Source organism: Lucilia sericata, unplaced genomic scaffold (assembly GCF_015586225.1).
Source record: "Lucilia sericata isolate MDLA Ls3-8-SP2 unplaced genomic scaffold, ASM1558622v1 Contig000104F_arrow, whole genome shotgun sequence".
Taxonomy (NCBI): domain Eukaryota; kingdom Metazoa; phylum Arthropoda; class Insecta; order Diptera; family Calliphoridae; genus Lucilia; species Lucilia sericata.
In genome coordinates, this window is record NW_023994136.1 from 271,623 (window position 1) to 294,904 (window position 23,282).

A 23,282-nucleotide genomic window follows, 5' to 3' on the forward strand; every position below is an offset into this window, starting at 1 on the left:
TAAGTTCAAGTGTTTGCGAGAAAAACGGTTTTTTATTTTACCGAAAACTTTATGGAAAACACAAAAAACAAACCAGGCGTTTTAAAAAAATAACATATTACGAAATATTTGCAATTTTATATTATTTTTAAAAAGTCGAGTTTAAAAGCATAAACATTTTTCTTTATGAAAACAACGGCTTTGACTCCAAAAAAGTTTTATGTTCGAAAGCCATGGCATCATAACCATTGCTCGTTTATTTGTTATTAACCAACACTGAAACTATTATTGAATACAACACTGCTGTTAAATGTCATGTTCGCAACAACAACAGCAAAATGTCACTACATTTTTTTGTAATACTTGAAAAATCGCTTGTAAAATAATGTTGTGTTGGTGGAATTATGCATAAATCATAATAATAAATCCAAAAAAAAAATAAACTGCTATTAAAATATTTTACTTTGTTGGCTCATTATAACCACCTTTGCAAGTGTTCAAGAAACAAAATCTCTAAATTAAAATGACTTTAAAAATTTCGAAAAATGCAGTGAAAGCCAGGCAATAACAAACAATGTCTTATATACATACATATGTACATACATACAATATAAAAAATTACAGAAAATGTAAAGAAACAGGAAGTTTATTCAGATAATACAAGGGAATAACAAGAAATAATAAAATATAAAACAAAAGCATGCCAATAAGAGTTTGATAGAAGGGGCGTTCATTGGCAAGTCAGACATTAAAAATAATTTAAGAAAAATCACAAAGAGGCCCTAATAATCACGTCATAATTGTTTTTGGAAAAAGGAGACTTAAAAGCTACGTCAATCGAATTAGATTTTCGTAGTACGTGTGTTTGTGTTTACTTGTGTGTGTTTTTAATTAAAAATAGTTTTCACATCAAAATAAAGTATTGAATGATTTTCACAACCATCATTTTAAAATGTAATTTCGTAAAGCTCTAAATTTTGTGCAAAACCGAACAATAACATTCTTCATACATACACATTTATTTTTTAATACTTTCCTTTACCGGAGGGATAAAAGGCTCGGATTTTAAAATCATTTACATGTAAATTCAATATTTAAAAAGTATCTTTTCAACTAAAATATAACGAACCGAAATCATGAACATCGACGAGGAACAACAGGCCTTATTGAAACGTGCTGCTGAAGAACGAGAATTAATATTTAATCGTTACAGTTTGGGTTTAGATCCAACAAATCAAGTGGATCCTTGGGAAAATCCAAAATATGAATTATATCATATTACAGATAAGTAAGTTAAAGTTCGCATTAGAGAAATTTAATATTTTAGTGATGTTACACTCCGATAACGGATCAGAAAATATGCATATACAAACTTATCGATCTTTTAAGATTATCATATCCAAAACATGTATTGTTTCGAGTAACACGGCTTTAAATGTTTTTATCCAACTAACTTTTACACAAATCACGAGTCAAAAAATCGAAATGGATAAAATATTTTGAAAAAAAATATCTGATAATATCTAGTAATGCAGATATTTATAAAACAGGTATTTTAAGTTATGACACTTATGAACTATTATTATATTCTTCATTCTATTAATTTATTGCTGTATTAAACTGAAACTGGAAATTATTATAAATGTGCGTTATTTTAACTGATGAGATTAATTTATTTTGAAAAATGTTTTTAAAATCATAAACATTTCTATTTCACAATTTTTTCATTAAAGTTAAAAAGATAATAAATTTTGTTAATTTGAAACCAGTGCAATCTTTATTAACAACTACTGCAACTAATAATGATCTAAATCTTAAAACATCAACATCAATAATTTTATGAAGCGATTCAAATCTTTATGTGACTTGCCTTAGAAAATATATTTTTAATCGCGTTATATTTTCAAATTGGATATTAACAAAATTTTTAAACATACCTATATTAATATTAATATATGTAATTTAAATTACAGATATGGCTTCATGCATGATTCACGCCTTCCTGATACACGGGATTCGCAAGAGCTTTTGCGGACTAAAATAGAATTAGAACGTGATAAAAAATGGATGAAAATGCTTGCATCGTGGAATCCACATCATGAAAAATTAAGAAAGCGAGTATTTAAGGGTATTCCAGATCGTATGCGTTGGCCGGCATGGAAAAAACTACTGAATGTCGAAGAATCTATGGAAGCAAATCGTGATGTATATCAGCGCATGTTGGACATTTCCCGAAAATACTCGACAGAAGTACGACAAATAGATTCCGATGTTAATCGCCAATTTCGCGATAATTTAGCATTTCGCGAACGCTATAGTGTTAAGCAAGTCTCATTGTTTAATGTGCTAAATGCATATAGTGTTTATAATCCCGAATTGGGATATTGTCAGGGTATGGCATGTGTAGCTGGTGTTCTATTATTGTACATGCAGGAAGAAGAGGCATTTTGGGCACTGAATGCATTAATAGTTAACGAAAAGTATGCGATGCATGGTTTATTTATTGAAGGCTTTCCAAAGCTAACGCGCTTTCTGGAACATCATGATCGTATTATGTTAAAAATAATGCCAAAATTACACAAACACTTTATGAAGCATAACGTTGATGCAATTCTGTACTCAATTAAATGGTTCTTTGTGGTTTTCGTAGAACGTGTAAGTTTTTGTTAATAACTTATTTTACGATACATATAACTAAAAATAATTCCAAATTTAAATTTGTTTATTTTTTCAATTCAATTTTCTATTTGCAGATACCATTTAGTTTAAGTTTGCGTGTCTGGGACATTTTTCTGTTGGAGGGAGATCGTGTTATTACTGCTATGGCTATTACCATATTATACCTGCACAAATCAGAACTACTTCGACTTAAAGATATGGATTCTATTTTAGAATATTTACAAGTAAAACTGCATAAAAATTTCGGTTACAACGACGATATAGCAATAGATGCCTTAGAACGTGTTATGAAGAAATTAAAAGAACACAAATTAGATGTTCCACCTCCAGCCAAAGTCAATGAATTTCCCACAAAGCCTTTGGGCCAATTTGTAGAAGCGGATATCGAAAAAAAAATTGGTCGACGAAGATCAGAATATACAGACACAGAAAAGCAGGTTATAAATGATGTCATATTAAGGTAAACATAAAAACAAAATCATTATTATCATATTAATTAATTAAGAATGTCCACTTTTTTCAGGCAAGAACAAAATGCTATTGAAGTTCAATCAACAGTATCATACGAAACATCCGAATGTGCTACTGGTAAGTTGAATGGCCAAATGATATTTGTACATATCAATGATATTCTTACAAATAACATTTTCCTACATCCAATCCCGTAATAACCCTTAGTATAAAAATTATTCTACACATTTTTGCATTTTTTAATTCAATGACCATACAGCGTAGACAAACTTTACATACATTATTGCTAGAGTCATTTAATCTTTCTTTATGTTCTTTTTGTTTTTAGTTTCATTTTAACAGTTTTTAATTGTCAATTGATTTTTTATTTTTTTTTTTTTTTTTAATCCATAACAAATTTTTTTTACCGAAGTACTCGAAACGCGTTTGAAATAAAAAAATATTCGTATAAAGGTTTATTAAAAAAAATGTATGTACATTAGCCGGTATTTAGCCTCTATTTAATAGATCACGAAGTTATAAAAATCTAAATATGTACTATGTATGTATTGGAAATTCATACTTCACAATCGATCGAGACTAAAAATTTTTTATTTTTATTGTTTTTTAAAATAAGAAAGATAATAATAATTGAGAAAAATATGTAATTAATATAATAGAGTGTTCCTTTATATTATAATCCAAGTCCTTCAATTATGCGATTTAGAATGACCATTTCAAAATTAGATTGAGTAGAGTAAGAAAATATTTCAAGCCAAGACTGCAAGTTATTCCAAATTCTTTCAGTAGTATTATGGTAGTATTATTTGTATTTTTCTAGATTGTTTATACATACATATGTATATAAATATGTATGTATGTACACATGTACAAATTTCAGCATGATATATGTTTGTAATATATACTTTTAAACTATCTATTCTCTCTGCACTCTTTAATTAATATTACTACATTGTTATGATGATAATGCATGCTTTTCTTAATGTTAATCATTAAATTACTTTCTAATAACTTTGTATAAAAATTAATGAAAATGGACATCTATTTATTTTAAAAATTTATGTTTTATAAACATAATTATTTGATGCCACAAAACATACACATGTGAAACAAACTTATGGTACAAAAATTCAGTGAGAGATTTGAATAAAATAATAATCAAAGTGTAAAGACAAATCAACCAGAACAGAATTCCCAATAATTTCATAGAAAACTTAAACAAAGATATCTCGAGCACATTTAATAATCTGCATTTTTATATATGTGTGTATATTTTATAACTAGATATTTGATAAAATATGTACAAACTATTTATTTTACTTTGCGAAAGAAATCAATATTTATTGAATAAGTATTATGATGGTAAAATGCATAACTCCATCATTTTAATTGGTATTCCAATCTTCATAATTGTAGCGTGGGAATAACACTATGAATACCCAATAGGAAAAGACGTCGACCATATTCCCGTTAAACATGATCATTTAGCGGTAAATTCATCGAATGCTTATTTTATGTTAAGATACATTTGTAAATATGTTAACACCTCCATTCTACATTAATTGATTAAAAAGAGCTTCCGAATGAATTGAATAATTTAACAATTTTGTATTCAATACACATTTGTCAATAATTAAAAATGTTGTGTATGTTATCCACATTATAGGTGATGCATATTCCATGAAAACTTATCAAAGTATCACTAGTTTAGCAACATCACCAGCTATTAGCAGTAATTCTTTGTATAGCAATGGATTTTTTGTTACTCTTACACCACCACCGCCACAACAACCTAGCAACAACAATAATAGAAATTTCACTACTTCCACCACTACACCAACGACTGCAATTAAAACCTACAATTCCCCTATGACACCAATATTGTGTGAAGATGAAAAAACAACGAATCGTACAAGTTTCAAAAGCAATGATTGTTATTCTTTTGTTGAACATCATTTACATAACAATCATCAAAATGTTGATAAAACAAACACTAATAATGATGAAGAGCTAAATGGGCACGATAACGATATAAAAGTTTTAATTAATAATTATGATAAAAAAATGTTCCATTTACATAAGAATGATCAGTGTGATGATAATATTAATAACGATGACAACGACGACGATGAACTTAGCGTGGAAAATACTCGCCTTTAATAAAAAAATTCCCATTCATTTATTATTTATTTATTTATTATGATTTGTTAAAAACTACATATTGCCTAAATAATTTGTTAAAATTGTACTAAACTTTAGTAGAAATTATATACATAACTTATTTTATATTTATTTCGCATTGCACTCAAAAAGCCAACAAAATTATTTGATTAATTTATATGAAATTTAATATGTAATTAGAAAAACCGTTTTCATTTGTTATTATCTTGCATTTTATAATTTTAAGAATTTAAAATTAATATAGTTACATATTTGATATAAGACTTATAGCATACATTTAATTACTGATGTAAATTTAAACAAAATATTTCTTAGTTTTTGTAACTATATATCTAATTTCTGTATAATGCTTGGATCTAGATTATTTCAAACTTCCTACATATGCAATTAAAATTTCACTTTTTGAAAAACTCTTTCTTTCATAATTTGAATGAGTAGTGAATTTGTTGTCATTGTTGCTAAATTAAGTATCTTAACTGTCACTAATAATATAGGTATTCATTAAATCATTTTTAACACTTGCTAAATTAAACAAACACAACAAAAAATACATGGGAATATCGCAAACCCAGTTCAAAAGTGACTCAATTCAAAAAAAATGTTTCTTTTTTCAAAAGATAACAACAAAACGTACTGCAGATAAACAAGTATCTTGTGGATAGTTTGAGGCTTAGAAGCTAGAAACATATAAATCGGAAAAAATTAAATTTTGAATGGAGTTACTTTTGAACTGGGTGTTTAGAATTGCAAGAATACCTACTATATACATATATATTGTTTCTAATTTGTTATGAGTATTTTATTTATCCAACCATACAAAAACAAAAGTAAATTAACATTCCTTTTCTCCTCTTGCTTAAGTTTGTATTTAATAATCTCCATTGATATTATAAAATTGAAAATTCCTCATATTTTGTATACTTTTAAAAAAATACTATATCTACTACATAAATATTTGTTTAAAAATAAATTTTATTCTAAAAATCGTGTTGCAATATAATATTTAATTTCAAAACGATTACTTGCGTGAAGGTATTTATTTTTACGTTTATTTAAATAGGTTTTGATTTTCCAAACGCCCGACGTTAAATTTAAAAAATCGACAGACTTTAAACATCTTTATTTAATTATTAATACACAACAATTGAATAAATTCAATAAACTGATTTTAATAACTCCTTTCGTTCTTTTTTATCCTTTAAAATATTTTTTGTTAAAGTATGTAAAAATTGTAAAAACAATAATAATAAAAATTGGCATTTATTTTTTGTTTTTGCTCTCGAAATTTTGCCTAATACTGAAATAATATTGAAAAAATTGGACGTTTCCTCAACTTTAACAATTAAAACAACATCCCATAATATCCTTCAACGACCCACAAAAACCCATTGGCATGGTATTTTGAATAATTACATATATTCATATATATTTATATAATATTTACTAAAAAGTAACATTAACTGTACCCGAGGATAGTCACTCAATAAGAAGTTCGCTTGCAGGTACATCAATGGCCTCACATGGTTCTTCGGAAACATTTTCGTTGGAGGACAATAAGTATGCTGAATAACATAGAATCGCGTGTATATTTATTTAATATGTATTTACATTTGACTTTTTATTTATAATAGTATACATCTGAAGACAGCTAATGCTTTACAACAAACACCGCAACGCGAAATATTGATGGGTACCTGACGTATGCCTTCTACGCCACCATTACATAACTGTGTAAAGCCGTGCTACTCTTCACCAGTGACCACAACTACAGCAGAAGCAGCAGATTTAGAAAATAAAACGTTTGAAATAGCGGATTCCAAAACATTTAACGTGGTAGCGGCGTCTTCCTTAAATGCATTAATAGATTCCCAACTTATTGCAGTCCAAAGTTCTTCTAGACAAAAAATTGACTTAAATATTGAAGCTGCGACGCCCACTGCTCCCAATGCAACACCAATTAAATCATCAACATCGTTACAAACACATTCAACACCTTCCTCTACGCCTTTAGCTACAGTTTAAAATTTAGATATACAAGTTTTATAATGTATTTTTTTAGTTTTAGCGTCTTCAATTTTATAAAAATTTACAGTCGTATTCACACATAACAGATATATGTAGGTTTATGGACGAAAGTTGGCTGCTTCTCTGCACCCTGCAAAAAAACTTGACGAAGAAGTACATACCGTCACCTAAAACGCAAACGGCTCTATGTAACATTTTTAAAATTTTACAGGAGAAGCAAAAAACTATTGAAATTGAAAAGTTTGTTTCTATCATCGCGATTTATTTGTAGTAAATAAACAAATTGTTTAATAGTGAAACCTATCAGTTATTATGATAGTTGACAATGGCGTATATAAACATGGATAAATTGGACTTTTTACCTTTAATATTTACATGTTTTTGTAGATAGGGCCTTTTGTTTTTTGTCAATCAAATCGCTAATTTTGTTCGGACATATGTTTTGATGCAATACATTATAATCAGCAATAAAATCGATTTTGAATTTTTGGTTAGTTAGGGCCGTTTGCGTTTCAGTGACGATATGTACATTCAATAATGAATTCAGCTGATGATAAAGTGCTTTGATTAGGTGAATAATACATATATGATTTTTACATCAGCGGTCTAACTTTTACGAGAATTCGAATTTTCAAAAATATATGTAATTAATTGGTGAATGATATTTTTTTACTGTGCATTGCAAAGAATATTTGAAAAAATTACAAAAAATGTTATTGTTTGTACATATTTACATATGAACATCAACATTTAAAATACTTTAATTTTATTTGAAAGTTTAACATATACAACAATATTAAAGAACTTTATTGGTGCAAAGAAATTATCGCAATTATGAAGGTATTTCGAATAGATTTGATTCCACCACCACTTAAAAAGTGGTAAAAAATACATTTACTTTGGACTACTTCTAATTTTTTTAATCTGCTATTTAGCTACGGAAGAAATTGTTACTTTTTTTAAATCGAATTAACTCAAGAAAACAGTTGGCCACCTTTTATTCAGCATTTATTGTTTTTTAACTAATAGGGCTTCAAACTTTTTTACTTGTGTTTAATAAATGACAAAGTTATCTACACATTTCATATTATATTTGTATTACAATAATTCTGCAACACAACAATAACTAATAAAATTGCTGTCTTGTAAACATTATTTTATTACATTAATAAAAAATTATTCCTTTTTGAAAAACATGGATTATAAATAAGAAGACATAGATTTAAAAGTATCGAGTGCATAGTATTAAATGTTACAAAAATTATTTCATTAAATTAAGTCCATGAAATTCTACGTTTTGTTAAAACTTGCCACTGTTTATAAAACTTTTAATTTCAACAAGTAATAATAATAATTATTATTATTATAAAATAATAGCATTTATTTTATCTTTAAGTTTAAGAAAAAAATAAATTATTGTTTGTACGATATTATAACTCTAATTGTTAATGATAAATGAAAGAAAAATAAATGTAAAAATAAACATTCAACATAATCGTCTAATATTAATCCCCAGTAATCAGTAATAAAGTTTATTGGAAGATTTTTGTATGTAAAAAGGCGTAATAACAATAAATAAGACATTGATAGCTTTATGAATACGGGGACATTTAATTAAATTTAATTTTTTGCCTATACAATAAAAAAAATTTTTTTTTTTTTTTGATGATGACAGTGTCAACTTGACACGCGAAGTACAAGAACCACATTTTTGTATTTAATCATGAAAACTGTTGTATTTAAGTTAAGCATCCAAGAAAAACTAAAATACATACATATATTATGTTGCGTCCGAAAAAGATAAATGAAAAATAAAAAATTATAATATTTAAACAATAACAATTTAATAAACAATATTTACAAGGTATGTTATTTTATTTCCAACAGTCTTGTTTAAATCTTTTTCGCTATTGACGTGATTTTTTTGTTGTTTTATTTCCACTATTTTCTATCATTTTACCCAGATCCTTTAATGATACATCACTAGAGCCTCTTGGAAGTGGAGTCGGTTGGTTAGGTCCCGGTTTCCAACCGACAAAATAAATGATCTGAAATGTGGCTGGAACGCCATTGTCCTAAGAAAGTATGAATTTTTCGTTGTTAGTAGAATACAAATGGATCTTAATTGTTTAAACTACCGTTTGGTACATTTCCTTGTAGATGGCACTGGCAGCCATCATGGTGTCTCTACTTAAGTGTATTGGTCTGTTAAACGCTGCATTATTTTCTGCCATACCCTTAAGGTCCCACATAAGTTCAAACATAGTAGGATACCCTATGACAATCTCATCAGTGTCTATGGTTAGCATGGTATAACCTGCGCGATTAAGCAATGAACCAATATCTCGTATCTGTTTAGAAAATATAATGATGGTTAAATAGGTGTTCAGTGGTTAAATATATATTTAAAGTTATTATTTTTGGTTTGATTGATTTTTTGCTTCAAACGTCATAAAATAAAAATAACAATTAATACCTGAGTAAAGGGTGATATATGAGGAGCTATTCCACCTTTTCTTTCTAACTCAGCCAGTTGTAATGAAGATCTCAATTCATAAAGAGTATCCCCTCCAAACATTGAAGCAATAAATACTCCATCAGGTTTTAAACTCTTTATAACTTTACTAAAACAGCCTGGCAAATCGTTGACCCAATGAAGACTTAAAGAAGAAATTACTAAATCCAAGGAATTTTCCGGGAACTATAAATTATATTAATACAATTATAATAAACAATTAGTCAATATCCTATGAATATGTACATACGTTCCATTGTTCTTCATCTAATTCCATTTTTGTAATTTGTAAACCAGGCGTTCCTTTTGCCTGAGCAAGCATAGTTGGACTGATATCACATAGTGTTAAATGTTTTACACTCTCTGCCAAAATGTGACGAGATAAGAAACCGCGGTTGCAACCTAAATCTGCTGCATTATCAAATTCCCTTTTTATATCAAATACTCGGTCGGCCACTCTGTAACCGACCTCCTCTTTGAGGTAATCATACAACTCGACATCGTCACTGCAACAAAATTCAGTAATGGATTAAAAAAGTTTAATTATGTATGAATGTTCTACATACCTTTTTGCAGCTCTTTCCTTTTGTAGCCTTTTAGAATTCCTATCGAAAATATTTTGATAATTCGGTTGTGTACTGTAATGGGCCTCTACATTGTTAAATGCACGCCCGAGTAAACTTAATTGTCTTAAGTTTAATTTATGAAAATTACTTAACATTATTTTCTTCTATATTTCAATATTACTAACAGATACAACAGCACATAGCTTATACGATGAACATTAACCCAGCCCAAATAATTAAAGTTTCTCTTGTTCTTCAGTATCTCATTATGACCTCTTTATATGTACATGTATATAATCAAACAATATGATTCATAATTTTATAGCATGGGTTCCAATATTCTATATGCCTTAGTTTAAGATGGAATATGTTAATAATTTTTTTTTAATGCTGTCTAATATTTTAGAATATGTAGTGAGACATACATGTATGTTTAAAAAAATAGGTATGTATGTATTTAATATTTTTATTTATAGCACATAGGAATAACAAATTGTGTTTATTGAACAGTGGAAATAATACATGAGATATATTTTTGGAATAGTTCACTACTAATCGATTCATAAAACAACGTTTGTGTCTATCAAAAAATAATCCTTGTTATTTTCACCCGAGGGGAATATGCAACTATTTTTGTATCCGCATGTGTATATTATGTCTAACAGCTGATTCGTTTATATACAGTGACATGCTGTGGTACTGTCATAGAGTAACATCTAATTTGGTAGCAAACAATATAATTACTGTTAACGTTTTGTTCGTTGAATCTTCCAACAAAGATGTAAATAATAATGTACTGAACACGAGAAAAATAAAAGATCCTCAGTTCACTACCAGCGATTGAAAGTCCTATTCCGTAATTTTGAGTTGTTTTTTTATTTTTCTCGTATTTAGTACATTAAAACGTATCGTTTGAGTGGTATTCCTTCAAAAAAGTGTTCCACGGGACAACCTTATGTACATGGTTATCTGTTATGATTATTCCATCTTTTGTGTATAGCTCTGTTATTCCTTTTTTAAATATAAAAGAACAATCTTTCTAAAAAAATACATACATACATATGAAATAATGTGTTTTATTTTTAAATACACAATTCTTAAAATTAATCTAACAACTACAAATGTTTCATTTTTTAGCAATTTTCAATTTTTCAGAACCCATTAATATAGTTTTATCAACATCTGAAAGTTTGCGTTTAGATGCAAATGGATTTACTGAATTCAAAGGTGTCCGTGTAATAATGGATTCATCAACCTTCGATGAGCTTTTTGATAATTGAGAATCTAATTCGGAATTACTGATATTTTCTTGAGATGTTTCTGAAGACGATGGTAAATTTTGTTCGTGTGTAGATTTTTTGAACAAAGATATTGAAGGGGAACTACTGTTGTATGAAAACCTTTTTAAAGTAGTTTTTTTTGCTGAACCCAACTCCATGGTCTTGGGTGCCAACTTTTTTGAATTCGAAGATGAACCATTTTGATAGGCCTTTAACAAGATGAGGGGTGATGCTGGTAGAGATTGCTCAACTAAGAGCTCTTCATGTTCCCTAGTTTGTTGCTCTTCTTCTATTTGTGGCAACAAATCGGACAGTTTATCTGATAAATGAATCCTTCCCAGTTTTGTTGCATACTTTACTGCCAGCATTAGCAGGTCTGTACAAGCAATGGTTTCAATAAGTTCTTTTGCTCGTACCTCTATTTCACTACGACAGGCCAAAGCAAATAATTTTATGGCGGTCTCTTTAACTGTTTTTTCTGCGTTGTCCATGGACATTATAGTCGCGCGTAAAAGGGAATCTTCCAGGGACGATTTTTCACTTTCTATATCACAAAGTGGCAATTGCAATTGTAATTCCTGCACCATTGGACGAGGAGTGGTCATAGGATATGAAGTTCCTCGACAAAGCACGGCTTGAAGTATTTGTGATCTTTCCGAAAGAGAAATAATAAAATAATTATTCGATACGCTTGAGGATTGTTTCATGGTATCGCAAACTGGGTACCAACAATTCGATTTGAGATTAAACAACTGAATCAATCCCATAGAGTCGTAGAAAACAGGGGAACCACAATCAGAAAATCCCAGCCAAACCAACTGTCTTTCCGGCGTCAGAGGTATTGTTATATTTTGGCACTTTATTTTAAGGCCTGATGTCTGCAGTAACATGCCCTGTATGTTTTGTTGTTTTACGCTCGATGGAGCACTGTGGTAGCAAACTAAAATTCTATCTTCATATCCAGCCATGCATATCACCGGACCGGGTACCGAAATTATTTCTCTTTGTGTTCCCATCACCGTAAAAATTCTAAGAAATTGCAAATTTGAGACTGCAGCTACCATTTTCGATGTTGCACATATAGCTTCGACACTCTCACAATCTGGTAATTGCAGGGACCACTCTCTATTTCCAGAAGCAGATAATGCTATGCAAACAATTTTTGATGAACTCTCTGATGCCATGGCCAAAACTGAGGAGCTTAAACTTGCCATATTATGATTATTATAATTTGGAATATGCAGTGAATGATGTACACTAGCATCGTGAAATTCAACATCTATAGCTCCATCCGACCCATCAGCGTGCAACGTTACTATACCAATACTGTTCCACACCAAATAACGATGTTCCAAGTGGGTGGGAGTTGAACTGGGCTGAAAGGGCAATTGCTGTTTAAATGTTTTGTTGTAAGCAGCTCCCGATATTGATGGGCTTTCTGAACGCTCTCTTTCAATAGAATCCCTGGTTCCTTCATCACATGGAACATCTCCGTTTCCGTAAGACATAATTTTACTCTTTAATTTTTCAATTGATACTGCATCATCGTCTTCATCAACATCGTCGTCGACATCACCACCAATGCCCAACACCCTCTTATCACTACTTTTAGAATCATCTTCAGCGAATTCTATTTCACCAAAAACATTATCGACATTTCCAGTGTCTTCCTCCATGGCGTCGTCTTCAAGAGCATCGTTTGTAGAAAACAATACACCTAACTGGCCTGAAGCATCACAATAAGCGATTTCACCATTATTTTTACTATTCCAAGCTAAGCATGTTATATTTTGACATTCACTAGACGGCGCTTCGCATTTTTTAGACTGCCTGCTGTTGAAATCAAAAACAGAAATCTCTCCCTTATCGGTGGCGGCTGCTAAGAACAATCCATCCTTAGAAAATTGGCAACACGTATACTCTCCCTTAATTTTATCGTCTGTAAGGGAGAACTGCGTTTCCCACGTTGAAGTACTTAGTACAACAATTTCTTTACCATTAACGTAGGCAAGACTGTTGCCATTGCTTGGTTCAAAACAAGGACTTCCAAAACATGTTGCATTCTCAAAACTGTTGCTTTTAGTTAATCCTGTAACTGTTTTGATTTCCTTGAATTCTTTTAGATTCCAGATTTTTAGATTACCTTCGCCACCAACTGATGCCAAAAAATTAAGTCTCGGATGTATATCCAACGCCAGCACTGGACCTTTGTGTCCTTCTAATTCAATCGGTTCTAACTCTCCATTTTTTACTTTAATTTTTGTATCTTCAGAACCAGCAGCCACGCAATCATTCCTCACCTTAATGGATACAACAGGCGCTGTAAAACGCATTAATGTGCCGTCTATTTCCATATCCGGGAAAGTGTACGCCTGCACTGTATTACGATCTGTAGACGCCAATAACTTGTTCCCTTTTTGGGCCAAACAAATTATGTATTCTCCTAAACAGTTCGACGAGGGGTCATCATCATCTATACCTCGCCATTTGCGAACATCACCATCTGAACCACATGTCAAAATATATTCTCCATTATCCGTATAAATTAAACTAGTGAAGCCCGTAGTATGAGCATAACGCAAAGAACTACGCTCGTACATTTCAATCAATATTTATTTAATAAAATTTCTAAGAGCTCAACAAATTTCTTCTTTTTGCAACTATTATTGTAAAGTGTAAACAATTTTGGCGCTTAGTTTTGACATTTCGCATCATGCACAATCAGTGTTGCCATAAGATTAAATTTTAACAATTTGCCACTTTTTTTAATTCCACTATTCAATATGTCTAGAAAAGATGCCAATTTTTAAAAATATGTATTTCAATTTAATTGTAAACACATACATATGTATGTAAATAACATTTGGGTTACAACTTTTACTGCATTTATAAGCCGTCTCGTCACGTTCTTGTAAACGTCGCCGCCGAAGACAAGATGAATTTAGACGCCGGCCATCAATTTCAATTGGCTCGGTTCTTTTATTGGGGTGGTGACGGTAACTTTGTTCCTCGAAGAAGAACACTTAATTTAATTAAATTTACTATAAAATAGTAAATATAAATAAAGCTATAAGATAATAATTCAGTATTTGGGTAAAATACATAAAAATAGACTAAGTGCATTGATAACATATACCCTCCTTTCACAGGTTTACACGCTTAAATACCTCCTCCAACTGCAAACACATATTGGTAAAAACTTATCTTTCAGCAACACACAGAAGTTATTAAATAAATAATTTGTTTATGAAAAAGTATCTAAAAATATTAGTCACTCCATTTGCATAACAGAATGCTCATGGCCACACTCTAAAGCGTAAAGAAGAATGAATCAAGGATTGGCAATGGCATTTCTCTGAACATACTATATTGTCATTGAAGTAAATTATCTAAACAATTAGCACGAGTTAACGGTGACGTTTTATCTTCATTATTATTGGTGGTGCATAGTTTATTTTGTCATCAATTCGTCATAACTCCGCTTCATTTGCAGTACATACATACATTCTTAAATAATTATCTAGTAAAGGTATAAAAATGGTGGCCATTCCATATTTATTTGATGAAATTCAAAGGATATTCAAAAATGTAAGTTTATACCTATTTTAAATACAAATGTAGGTAATATGTAGACATGTTATATGTATAATGAACGGTTAACAACACGTAATAGATATGTTTTTTCCAACATGAGCTAATTATACCAATAGAATTTTTGATCTTTGCCATTGAAATATAAAAGCATAGATATGCACATCTATTTTTAAACATACTAGACTTGGTTTAATTGGAAACATCCATCAAAGTGATATACATATCTGTTGTTTATAAATATGTATGTATGCATATTAACTATAGTTTTCTTGTAGACTCCATTATATGCGATCATTTTGGAAGCTTTTCTCTTACTATCGGTAATTTGGCTTTTGCTTTATAAACGCAATGGACGCAAACGCTATAGCAAAGAGGAGGAAGAGGAAATAATAGCCAGCTATGAGCCTGAACCTTTAGTTGCGCATACTGATCCTAATCATCCACTTTTACGTACCCATTTAGTTCAATCGAAAGTAGGAAAACGTGTGGTAGTCGATGGTAATGATTGTCTCAATTTAGCCACCCATAACTACTTAGGTTTGCTGGAGGATGATCAAATTTTAGAGGATGCTTGTAAAAGTCTTCGAAAATATGGTGTTGGTTCCTGTGGACCTAGGGGGTTTTACGGTACCATGGATGTTCATTTGGAATTGGAAGAACGTATAGCTAAATTCATGGAAATGGAGGAAGCTGTTGTATATTCCTATGGATTTTCGACCGTTGCTAGTGCCATTCCAGCATACTCCAAACGAGGAGACATAATTTTTGTGTAATACATATTTCTTATAATATTAAACACTGGTGGTTTAAACCTTCTTTTGGTATTTTAGCGATGAAGCTTGCAATTTTGCTATACAAAAAGGCCTTGACGCTTCGCGTAGTACAATCTATTATTTTAAGCATAATAATATGAAAGATTTGGAACGTTTATTAGTAGAACAGGCTGCAAGAGATCTAAAGGTAATATAATGTACAAATTATATGCGTATGTATGTATGTACATTTGCCTTAAAACTACTTTGTATATTTCAGAATCCCAAAAAATCATCAAAAACTCGTCGATTTTTGGTAGTTGAGGGTATCTTCATAAATACAGGCGAAATTTGTCCATTACCCGAATTAGTGGAGCTTAGATCGAAATATAAACTTCGATTATTCCTGGACGAGAGTGTTTCATTTGGAGTTTTGGGTAAAAGTGGTCGTGGTCTTACTGAACATTTTAATGTCAATGTAAGTTTAAATAACATATCCAAACAAAAGTATTAATTCCAATAAATTGGTTTATTCTAGCGTGGTGATGTTGACCTCATATCGGCAGGCATGGAATGGGCTGTTGGCTCTATTGGAGGATTTTGTGTTGGTTCCCATTTTATAGTAGAACATCAACGTCTCTCCGGCCTAGGTTATTGTTTTTCAGCCTCATTACCTCCAATGTTGTGTCAGGCTGCAATTTCAGGCTTAAATCGATTTGAGAAGGAACCCAAAATATTTGAAGAATTGCAAAATAACTCTAAACTTTTGCACAATATATTTTCAAAGTTATCAAAACTTCAACTTAAAGGCAACGAACTGTCTCCCGTAAAACATCTGTACATTGCCACACCCTTAGACGATTCCAGCGAAGAAGAAAGATGTCTAACAACAATATCGAACAAGGTAATTTTATCGTAAGCTATATATGTACATTAGGGTAATAACTTTTATACAGTTACATATCGGCCCTAGTATTTCACTTTTTCCCTAGCGTTAAAAATGTTTTCGCGGCAAATGCGTTAAAGTTTTTGATATTTGCTCTAAACTAAATTTAATTTTTTTCATACGTATAAATGTCGTGGTCATTGTTTGACCACTACATTTATACGGAGAAAAATCAAGGATAGGGGCGGCGGTTTACCCCCTTTCTAATTCAGCTCTCAAACATGTTTATTATATGTATTATTAAAAATTCATATAAATTTATTTGTGAATGTTTTTAGAAAATCGATTTGGCGCGAAAGGTTTTTGCACCAGAATGACCCGATGAAAATATTTTCGTTATTAGAACACTTCTGGCTACCACGTGGTGATAGGGCCTAATTTTGGTTATACCCTAATGTACATATGTATATTATTATAATTAAATAATTAAATTTCATTAATTTCAGTGTATTTCCCGGGGCATTGCTGTTATTCAAGCTTGCTATCTTCATAACATGGAAAAGCATCCTATACGTCATAGCATACGTATAACTACAAACCGCCTTTTAACTAAACAAGAGATGGAACATGCATTCAATATCATTGAAGAAGTTGCAAATGATATATTACCATAATTTATTGTTTTGTTACTATTGTACAAATTTATTTAAAAAATGTACAAACATGCTTATTTAAGTACATATATTCAATTTAAACAAAAAATTAAAAATTAATGACTTTTATTTGTGTATTAAAAAAAAAACTGCACATAATCTAATCACAATAAAAATATAAGATAAAACAGACATCAAAGTGTAGTAAATCATGCCCGAATATCAGTTTTGTGTATATTTAAATTTTTGTCGGATTTTACCTTAATTCATATTTTATGATATTTATTGACACAAACATGGAGGCCTAAACGTATAAAATTTGTTGAATCGATTTATCTAAATATAATACTGGTTTATTTCAAAGGGATACTAATATTTAAATATAAGTCAATTATGGACGTTAAAAGCATTTCTGGAAGGTAAGTTTGGGTGATGTGGTAAATCATGAACTTTCATTACGAAAATCGGCATCAAATGATCTTCAAAAGAAAATTTGAGAATCAATGTTACTTATAGATGTATGTACAAGTTCTTAAAGTTTTGGCCTTACACAATCCAAACTCTTAAAAATTTGTGTTATATCATAGAACTATTTTTTATAAACTTTGAAATAAATATTTAATAGAGTAACAAACTTTAAACTGCTCGAAATCTGATCATGAAAAATAATGCATTGTTTTATTTACATATACATATGTATGTATACAAGGAATGAAAAGTAAAAGAATCACTTATGATAGTCTTCAATGTGCTGGGCAAAAATCATTCAGATCTATAATCGTGTATTTCTTAACACTACTACCTAACATACTACTTTAAAAATCAACCAATAAAAGCAGCTTTTAAATATTATACAATTTAATACAACTGTACGTTCTATCTAGTATCAGGTCTGCAAGATACTTTTTTCGTATTACCTAAATCTAAAATATTAACACACTTCAATAAAAAAAGGTGTGATTACAATTGATATAATTCGAAATAAATAAAGAAAATAGAAAATCTAAAACATAAATAAAAATACGATTAAAAATAAATTTATATTTTTATTGCTCTTTATTTTCTTTATTATTAATTTATAAAATATTTTTAACGTACAAACTGGTGTAACTGGATCCTATAAGTATAAAATATTCATTGAAAACTGGTTTTAGTACATTATTGGGATAAAAAGTACATTTTGTTAACGAAGTTGGTACATTTATGATTTATATTTATCAGACCTGTTGTCTACTATTTTTCATTCAGTCACAAATAAATCGAGCGCATGAAAAGTCGTGTGTGTGAGAGAGTTAGTGGTTGGGGAAAAATTCAAGAGAACTTAATTTGAAAACGAATTAAAATTGGTTTTTTATACCGTCAAAAAGGTGACAACAATAAAAAATTAAAACAATTTTCAGAACGTTGTCTTACAAAACCCTTTTAACGGTACTATATTAAATTAAATAAATAATGGCAAGCTTAATGCGTGTGCCATCGATTTTGGCAAAAAATGCGGCTGCAATGGTAGGTGGATTTTGAATGGTGTGATATGATAAAATGCAAAGATTTTGGTAAAGGAAAAATTGTTTGAATCGTAATTACACAATCAATATTTTGCAAATATTCTTGATTTTCGTCTAAAGTATGGAGTTGTAACTTCAACGGCAACAATCAACAAATATTGAAAAATACACCCCCACGAAGAAAATGTTATTAAATGTTATTTGGTTTTCATTTCACAGTTCTCGAAAAATGTTTAAATATATTGCGGTTATGTAATTTTTTTCTTAGCAATTTTTAATAAATAGAAAAATTTGATGTCATTAAATTATTTAATAGCTTCATTATTTTGCATTTTCTTTGACAGCATGTGATTAGACATTAGATAATATTATTAGTACAAATAATACGAGTAGTATGTGTGCATTATTTGATATTAAAATGTCCATTATTCTTGTTCCGAGTAAATTAAAGAAACCAGGAAAACTACAAACTATATTCCCTTTAAGTTCAGGCCCATCGTCTGTGTTTCTATAATATCATCTTTAAGGTTAATTTTATTACAATTTTAGTGTACATTTATGTGACATCCATGAAAAAAAAAGGTTGATTTAATGCGGTATATATGTATGTATGTACATATGCAGGTAACAAAGCACGTTTAGTAGGTAATAATTTGAATAATACTGTGGCACTTGTCCCGCAGGTAGTTCTTAATCAAATTCCTGCAATGAATATCTTTATTTTGGTATAGGTACCTATGCTTTGTAGGAATATATTTCATTAGGACATATTACTCTGTTATTCGTTACATTTAAAAATATTCGATTCGGGATTAAGCTGTTTCATCAAAATTACTGTAATTGATGTTATTCATCTAGATAATTACTGATTCATTTGAAAGTTTTATGAATATTGTTAGCATTTGCATGTTAAAGTTTTTAATTTGTATTCCAACATATACACGAGCTCATCACTTTATAAACTTTAACCCTTCAGCCAAGTTTTTAGAGTTCATGGAATGGAAAAAATGTTTTTATCAAATTTCCTTTAAAACATTAATTTATTTTCAATATTTTCACACATACATACATATGTATGTACATATGTATGTATATTGCTAACCTCTTTAATCACTAAGATAAAATGGAAACATATTAATACCAACATACCTCCAAAGAAATAAAACAATTTATGTATTTTAGCTTCGAGTATCATCCGTTGTGCCACAACGCGATTTGCACATTACACATGGAAAAAAGGATGCTTCTTCCAAACCTGATGCCATCTCTAAGGAATACCCAATTGTTGATCATGCGTATGATGCTGTTGTGGTTGGTGCAGGTGGTGCTGGTTTAAGAGCTGCTTTCGGCTTGGTTGCTGAAGGCTTCAAGACTGCTGTTGTGACAAAACTTTTTCCTACTCGCTCTCACACTATTGCAGCTCAGGGTGGTATTAATGCTGCCTTGGGTAATATGGAGGAAGACGACTGGAAATGGCATATGTATGATACTGTAAAAGGTTCTGATTGGTTGGGTGATCAAGATGCTATTCACTATATGACACGTGAAGCCCCAAAGGCTGTTATCGAGTTGGAGAACTATGGTATGCCGTTTTCTCGTACTCCTGATGGTAAAATTTATCAGCGTGCTTTCGGCGGACAAAGTTTAAAGTTCGGAAAAGGTGGTCAAGCTCATAGATGTTGTGCTGTAGCTGATAGGTAAATAGCAAATTCCTTGACGATTCAATGGTGTCCGTTAAAAATAACATATTTTTTTATCAATACTTTTAATCGATACATTTCAGAACTGGTCATTCATTATTGCACACACTATACGGACAATCTTTAAGCTATGATTGTAATTACTTTGTTGAATATTTCGCCCTTGATTTACTTTTCGAAAATGGTGAATGTCGTGGAGTTATCGCACTGAATTTAGAAGATGGTACTCTTCATCGTTTCCGCGCACGCAATACAGTAATTGCCACTGGTGGTTACGGTCGTGCCTATTTCTCTTGCACTTCGGCTCACACATGCACTGGTGACGGTACTGCCATGGTTGCCCGCCAAGGTTTACCATCACAAGATTTAGAATTTGTACAGTTCCATCCTACAGGTATTTATGGCGCCGGATGCCTTATTACTGAAGGTTGCCGTGGTGAAGGAGGCTACTTAGTCAATGCCAAGGGCGAACGTTTCATGGAACGTTATGCTCCTGTTGCCAAGGACTTGGCTTCTCGTGATGTAGTGTCTCGTTCAATGACTATCGAAATAATGGAAGGCCGTGGTGTTGGTCCCGAAAAGGATCATGTTTATTTGCAATTGCATCACTTGCCCCCAGAGCAATTGGCTCAACGTTTGCCTGGTATTTCGGAGACTGCAATGATCTTTGCTGGTGTTGATGTAACCCGTGAGCCCATTCCAGTCTTACCTACTGTTCACTACAATATGGGCGGTGTTCCTACCAACTACAAAGGACAAGTGCTAACCATTGACGAAAATGGCGCTGATAAAGTTGTGCCTGGCTTGTATGCTGCCGGAGAATCTGCCTGTTCTTCAGTTCATGGTGCCAATCGTCTTGGTGCCAATTCCCTATTAGATTTGGTCGTTTTTGGTCGTGCTTGCGCAAAAACTATTGCCGAAGAGAATAAACCCGGTGCTACACCACCTTCATTAAAAGATGTAAGTATTAATCATTAAATCGACAACATACGGAGACTGTATATATGTTCATATTTCCTAGAATGCTGGTGAAATGTCTGTTGCCAATTTGGATAAGTTGCGCCATGCCAATGGTAGTATTACAACTGCTGATTTACGTTTGAAAATGCAAAAGACTATGCAACATCATGCTGCTGTATTCCGTGATGGTCCCGTACTTAAAGAAGGTGTCGAGAAAATGTGCGAAATCTATCAACAATTCAAGGACATCAAAGTAGTAGACAAGTGTGTTAACATTTCTCTAAGATACCAAACACATTTACTAATATAAACAAAACTTTTTTCTCTCTATACACATAAAATTTAGATCCATGGTTTGGAATTCCGATTTGGTTGAAACTTTGGAATTACAAAATCTGTTAGCTAATGCTAGAATGACTATTGTAGCTGCAGAGAACCGTAAAGAATCCCGTGGTGCTCATGCCCGTGAAGATTACAAGACACGTATTGATGAATACGATTTCAGCAAGCCTTTAGATGGTCAACAAAAGAAACCTATGGAAGAACACTGGCGCAAACACACACTAACATGGATTACAGACGACCAAGGTTCAGTTGACATTAAATACAGAGCTGTAATTGATTCAACATTGGACAGTACTGTGCAAACCGTACCTCCAGCAATCCGCTCGTACTAAGCTTCGTCATCCTTAACTTCTTAATTTCAAAGTCTCAGACACGCAGATATAATACCAATTATTCTCCCTCCTTCACTTTTCCAACGTATTAAATATTGTGAAACGAAATACACAAATTTTTATCTACAACTATTTTTTATAAATGTTAATGATTTTTATTAGTTTAACCTGCTCATTTTTGTTGTTTTAAGTAAAAGAAGAGTTTGATGTTGACGTAAGTTCCTCCTGGGAACTTTTCTGTTTGTTTTATTTATTACAAATGTCCCCCAACCAACTCGTCTCTATTTGACGCTTTAAAATATGTAGTTGTAAAAATAAATTCAAATTGAAATTTAAGAAAATAACCCAAAATTGTATGTGTTTTGATTTCATTTCAAATTCTCTGATATATGTTTTTAAATTGACTGTTTCAAATTACGGATATGTTTTCTTATTGTGTTTTATTTTATACATTTTATATTTCTGTACATTTTATATTTCATTTTAGTTAGATATGGGCATTTCCACCAAAAAGTCTATTTTTGTCATATCACGTTACGCACCAACAATATATCGTCATATGAAATCCAAAAAGCTCTAAGTTACAAAAAAATCAAAATCAACTTTTTGATTGATTATGATGCATCATAATCAAAATACATGTTCCTGTTAAATTTCACACTCCTAAAATAAAAATCAACGTCCCTATTAATGAAATTCTAAAAGGGTTTGTTCTAAAATTACCTTAAAATTCATGAAAATGTTAAAATTCTTTTGAATTTTTAACTTCGAAACTGAAATGTTATAAGTTAGCATCAAATAAAACAAAAATGGCACTTTTAGCGAATCCTTGTAATTTAGAGAATTTTTTTTAACAGTT

At 30.8% G+C, this 23,282-nt stretch overlaps 5 protein-coding genes across 9 annotated transcripts; 3 read left to right on the forward strand and 2 right to left on the reverse strand.

The window, feature by feature from the left end:
* The first annotated feature begins 294 nt into the window (after positions 1–294).
* LOC119600094 (USP6 N-terminal-like protein) lies at positions 295–8,837 on the forward strand. 3 transcript variants are annotated; one of them, XM_037950151.1, is made up of 6 exons: positions 323–1,267; positions 1,953–2,634; positions 2,733–3,118; positions 3,182–3,246; positions 6,762–6,867; positions 6,942–8,837. In XM_037950151.1, the coding sequence occupies exons 1-6, from the start codon at positions 1,116–1,118 to the stop codon at positions 7,006–7,008; spliced, it is 1,458 nt and encodes a 485-aa protein (XP_037806079.1). In that variant the 5' UTR covers positions 323–1,115; the 3' UTR covers positions 7,009–8,837. The 3 variants fall into 3 exon arrangements, with proteins under 3 accessions (XP_037806078.1, XP_037806079.1, XP_037806080.1); XM_037950152.1 differs by having other exon boundaries at positions 6,813–6,867; XM_037950150.1 differs by lacking the exons at positions 6,762–6,867; positions 6,942–8,837 and adding an exon at positions 4,796–6,485 and having other exon boundaries at positions 295–1,267.
* A 129-nt stretch (positions 8,838–8,966) lies between these two features.
* LOC119600095 (arginine-hydroxylase NDUFAF5, mitochondrial) lies at positions 8,967–10,693 on the reverse strand. 2 transcript variants are annotated; one of them, XM_037950154.1, is made up of 6 exons: positions 10,417–10,588; positions 10,101–10,356; positions 9,812–10,036; positions 9,474–9,686; positions 9,197–9,410; positions 8,967–9,097 (listed from the first exon to the last, which is right to left on the reverse strand). In XM_037950154.1, the coding sequence occupies exons 1-5, from the start codon at positions 10,569–10,571 to the stop codon at positions 9,243–9,245; spliced, it is 1,017 nt and encodes a 338-aa protein (XP_037806082.1). In that variant the 5' UTR covers positions 10,572–10,588; the 3' UTR covers positions 8,967–9,097; positions 9,197–9,242. The 2 variants fall into 2 exon arrangements, with proteins under 2 accessions (XP_037806082.1, XP_037806081.1); XM_037950153.1 differs by lacking the exon at positions 8,967–9,097 and having other exon boundaries at positions 9,203–9,410; positions 10,417–10,693.
* Positions 10,694–11,472: 779 nt separating this feature from the next.
* LOC119600092 (WD repeat and HMG-box DNA-binding protein 1) lies at positions 11,473–14,417 on the reverse strand. The gene has a single exon (XM_037950148.1). It carries the CDS (start codon positions 14,294–14,296, stop codon positions 11,543–11,545), a length of 2,754 nt encoding a protein of 917 aa, XP_037806076.1. The 5' UTR covers positions 14,297–14,417; the 3' UTR covers positions 11,473–11,542.
* Positions 14,418–14,649: 232 nt separating this feature from the next.
* Positions 14,650–17,772, forward strand: LOC119600113 (serine palmitoyltransferase 1). The gene is made up of 7 exons (XM_037950180.1): positions 14,650–14,789; positions 14,846–15,284; positions 15,566–16,059; positions 16,121–16,250; positions 16,323–16,520; positions 16,581–16,946; positions 17,435–17,772. Exons 2-7 carry the CDS (start codon positions 15,234–15,236, stop codon positions 17,600–17,602), a joined length of 1,407 nt encoding a protein of 468 aa, XP_037806108.1. The 5' UTR covers positions 14,650–14,789; positions 14,846–15,233; the 3' UTR covers positions 17,603–17,772.
* Positions 17,773–18,792: 1,020 nt separating this feature from the next.
* On the forward strand, positions 18,793–22,774 carry LOC119600120 (succinate dehydrogenase [ubiquinone] flavoprotein subunit, mitochondrial). Of its 2 annotated transcripts, none has more exons than XM_037950189.1 (5): positions 18,793–19,087; positions 20,269–20,783; positions 20,870–21,746; positions 21,808–22,010; positions 22,093–22,774. In XM_037950189.1, exons 1-5 carry the CDS (start codon positions 19,034–19,036, stop codon positions 22,421–22,423), a joined length of 1,980 nt encoding a protein of 659 aa, XP_037806117.1. In that variant the 5' UTR covers positions 18,793–19,033; the 3' UTR covers positions 22,424–22,774. The 2 variants fall into 2 exon arrangements, with proteins under 2 accessions (XP_037806117.1, XP_037806118.1); XM_037950190.1 differs by having other exon boundaries at positions 18,828–19,134; positions 19,207–20,783; positions 22,093–22,764.
* Positions 22,775–23,282: the final 508 nt, after the last annotated feature.

Excerpts from the sequence above, each read along its gene's own strand:
- LOC119600094 (XM_037950150.1), top strand. The coding sequence starts at position 1,116 with ATGAACATCGACGAGGAACAACAGGCCTTATTGAAACGTGCTGCTGAA. Across the intron at positions 1,268-1,952 it reads TTATATCATATTACAGATAA|ATATGGCTTCATGCATGATT; the intron begins GTAAGTTAAAGT and ends TTTAAATTACAG. Across the intron at positions 2,635-2,732 it reads TTGTGGTTTTCGTAGAACGT|ATACCATTTAGTTTAAGTTT; the intron begins GTAAGTTTTTGT and ends TTCTATTTGCAG.
- LOC119600095 (XM_037950154.1), bottom strand. The coding sequence starts at position 10,571 with ATGTTAAGTAATTTTCATAAATTAAACTTAAGACAATTAAGTTTACTC. Across the intron at positions 10,037-10,100 it reads TAGATGAAGAACAATGGAAC|TTCCCGGAAAATTCCTTGGA; the intron begins GTATGTACATAT and ends TATAATTTATAG. Across the intron at positions 9,687-9,811 it reads ATATATCACCCTTTACTCAG|ATACGAGATATTGGTTCATT; the intron begins GTATTAATTGTT and ends TTTTCTAAACAG.
- LOC119600092 (XM_037950148.1), bottom strand. The coding sequence starts at position 14,296 with ATGTACGAGCGTAGTTCTTTGCGTTATGCTCATACTACGGGCTTCACT.
- LOC119600113 (XM_037950180.1), top strand. The coding sequence starts at position 15,234 with ATGGTGGCCATTCCATATTTATTTGATGAAATTCAAAGGATATTCAAA. Across the intron at positions 16,060-16,120 it reads CGAGGAGACATAATTTTTGT|CGATGAAGCTTGCAATTTTG; the intron begins GTAATACATATT and ends TTGGTATTTTAG. Across the intron at positions 16,521-16,580 it reads CTGAACATTTTAATGTCAAT|CGTGGTGATGTTGACCTCAT; the intron begins GTAAGTTTAAAT and ends GGTTTATTCTAG.
- LOC119600120 (XM_037950189.1), top strand. The coding sequence starts at position 19,034 with ATGGCAAGCTTAATGCGTGTGCCATCGATTTTGGCAAAAAATGCGGCT. Across the intron at positions 21,747-21,807 it reads CACCACCTTCATTAAAAGAT|AATGCTGGTGAAATGTCTGT; the intron begins GTAAGTATTAAT and ends CATATTTCCTAG. Across the intron at positions 22,011-22,092 it reads GACATCAAAGTAGTAGACAA|ATCCATGGTTTGGAATTCCG; the intron begins GTGTGTTAACAT and ends CATAAAATTTAG.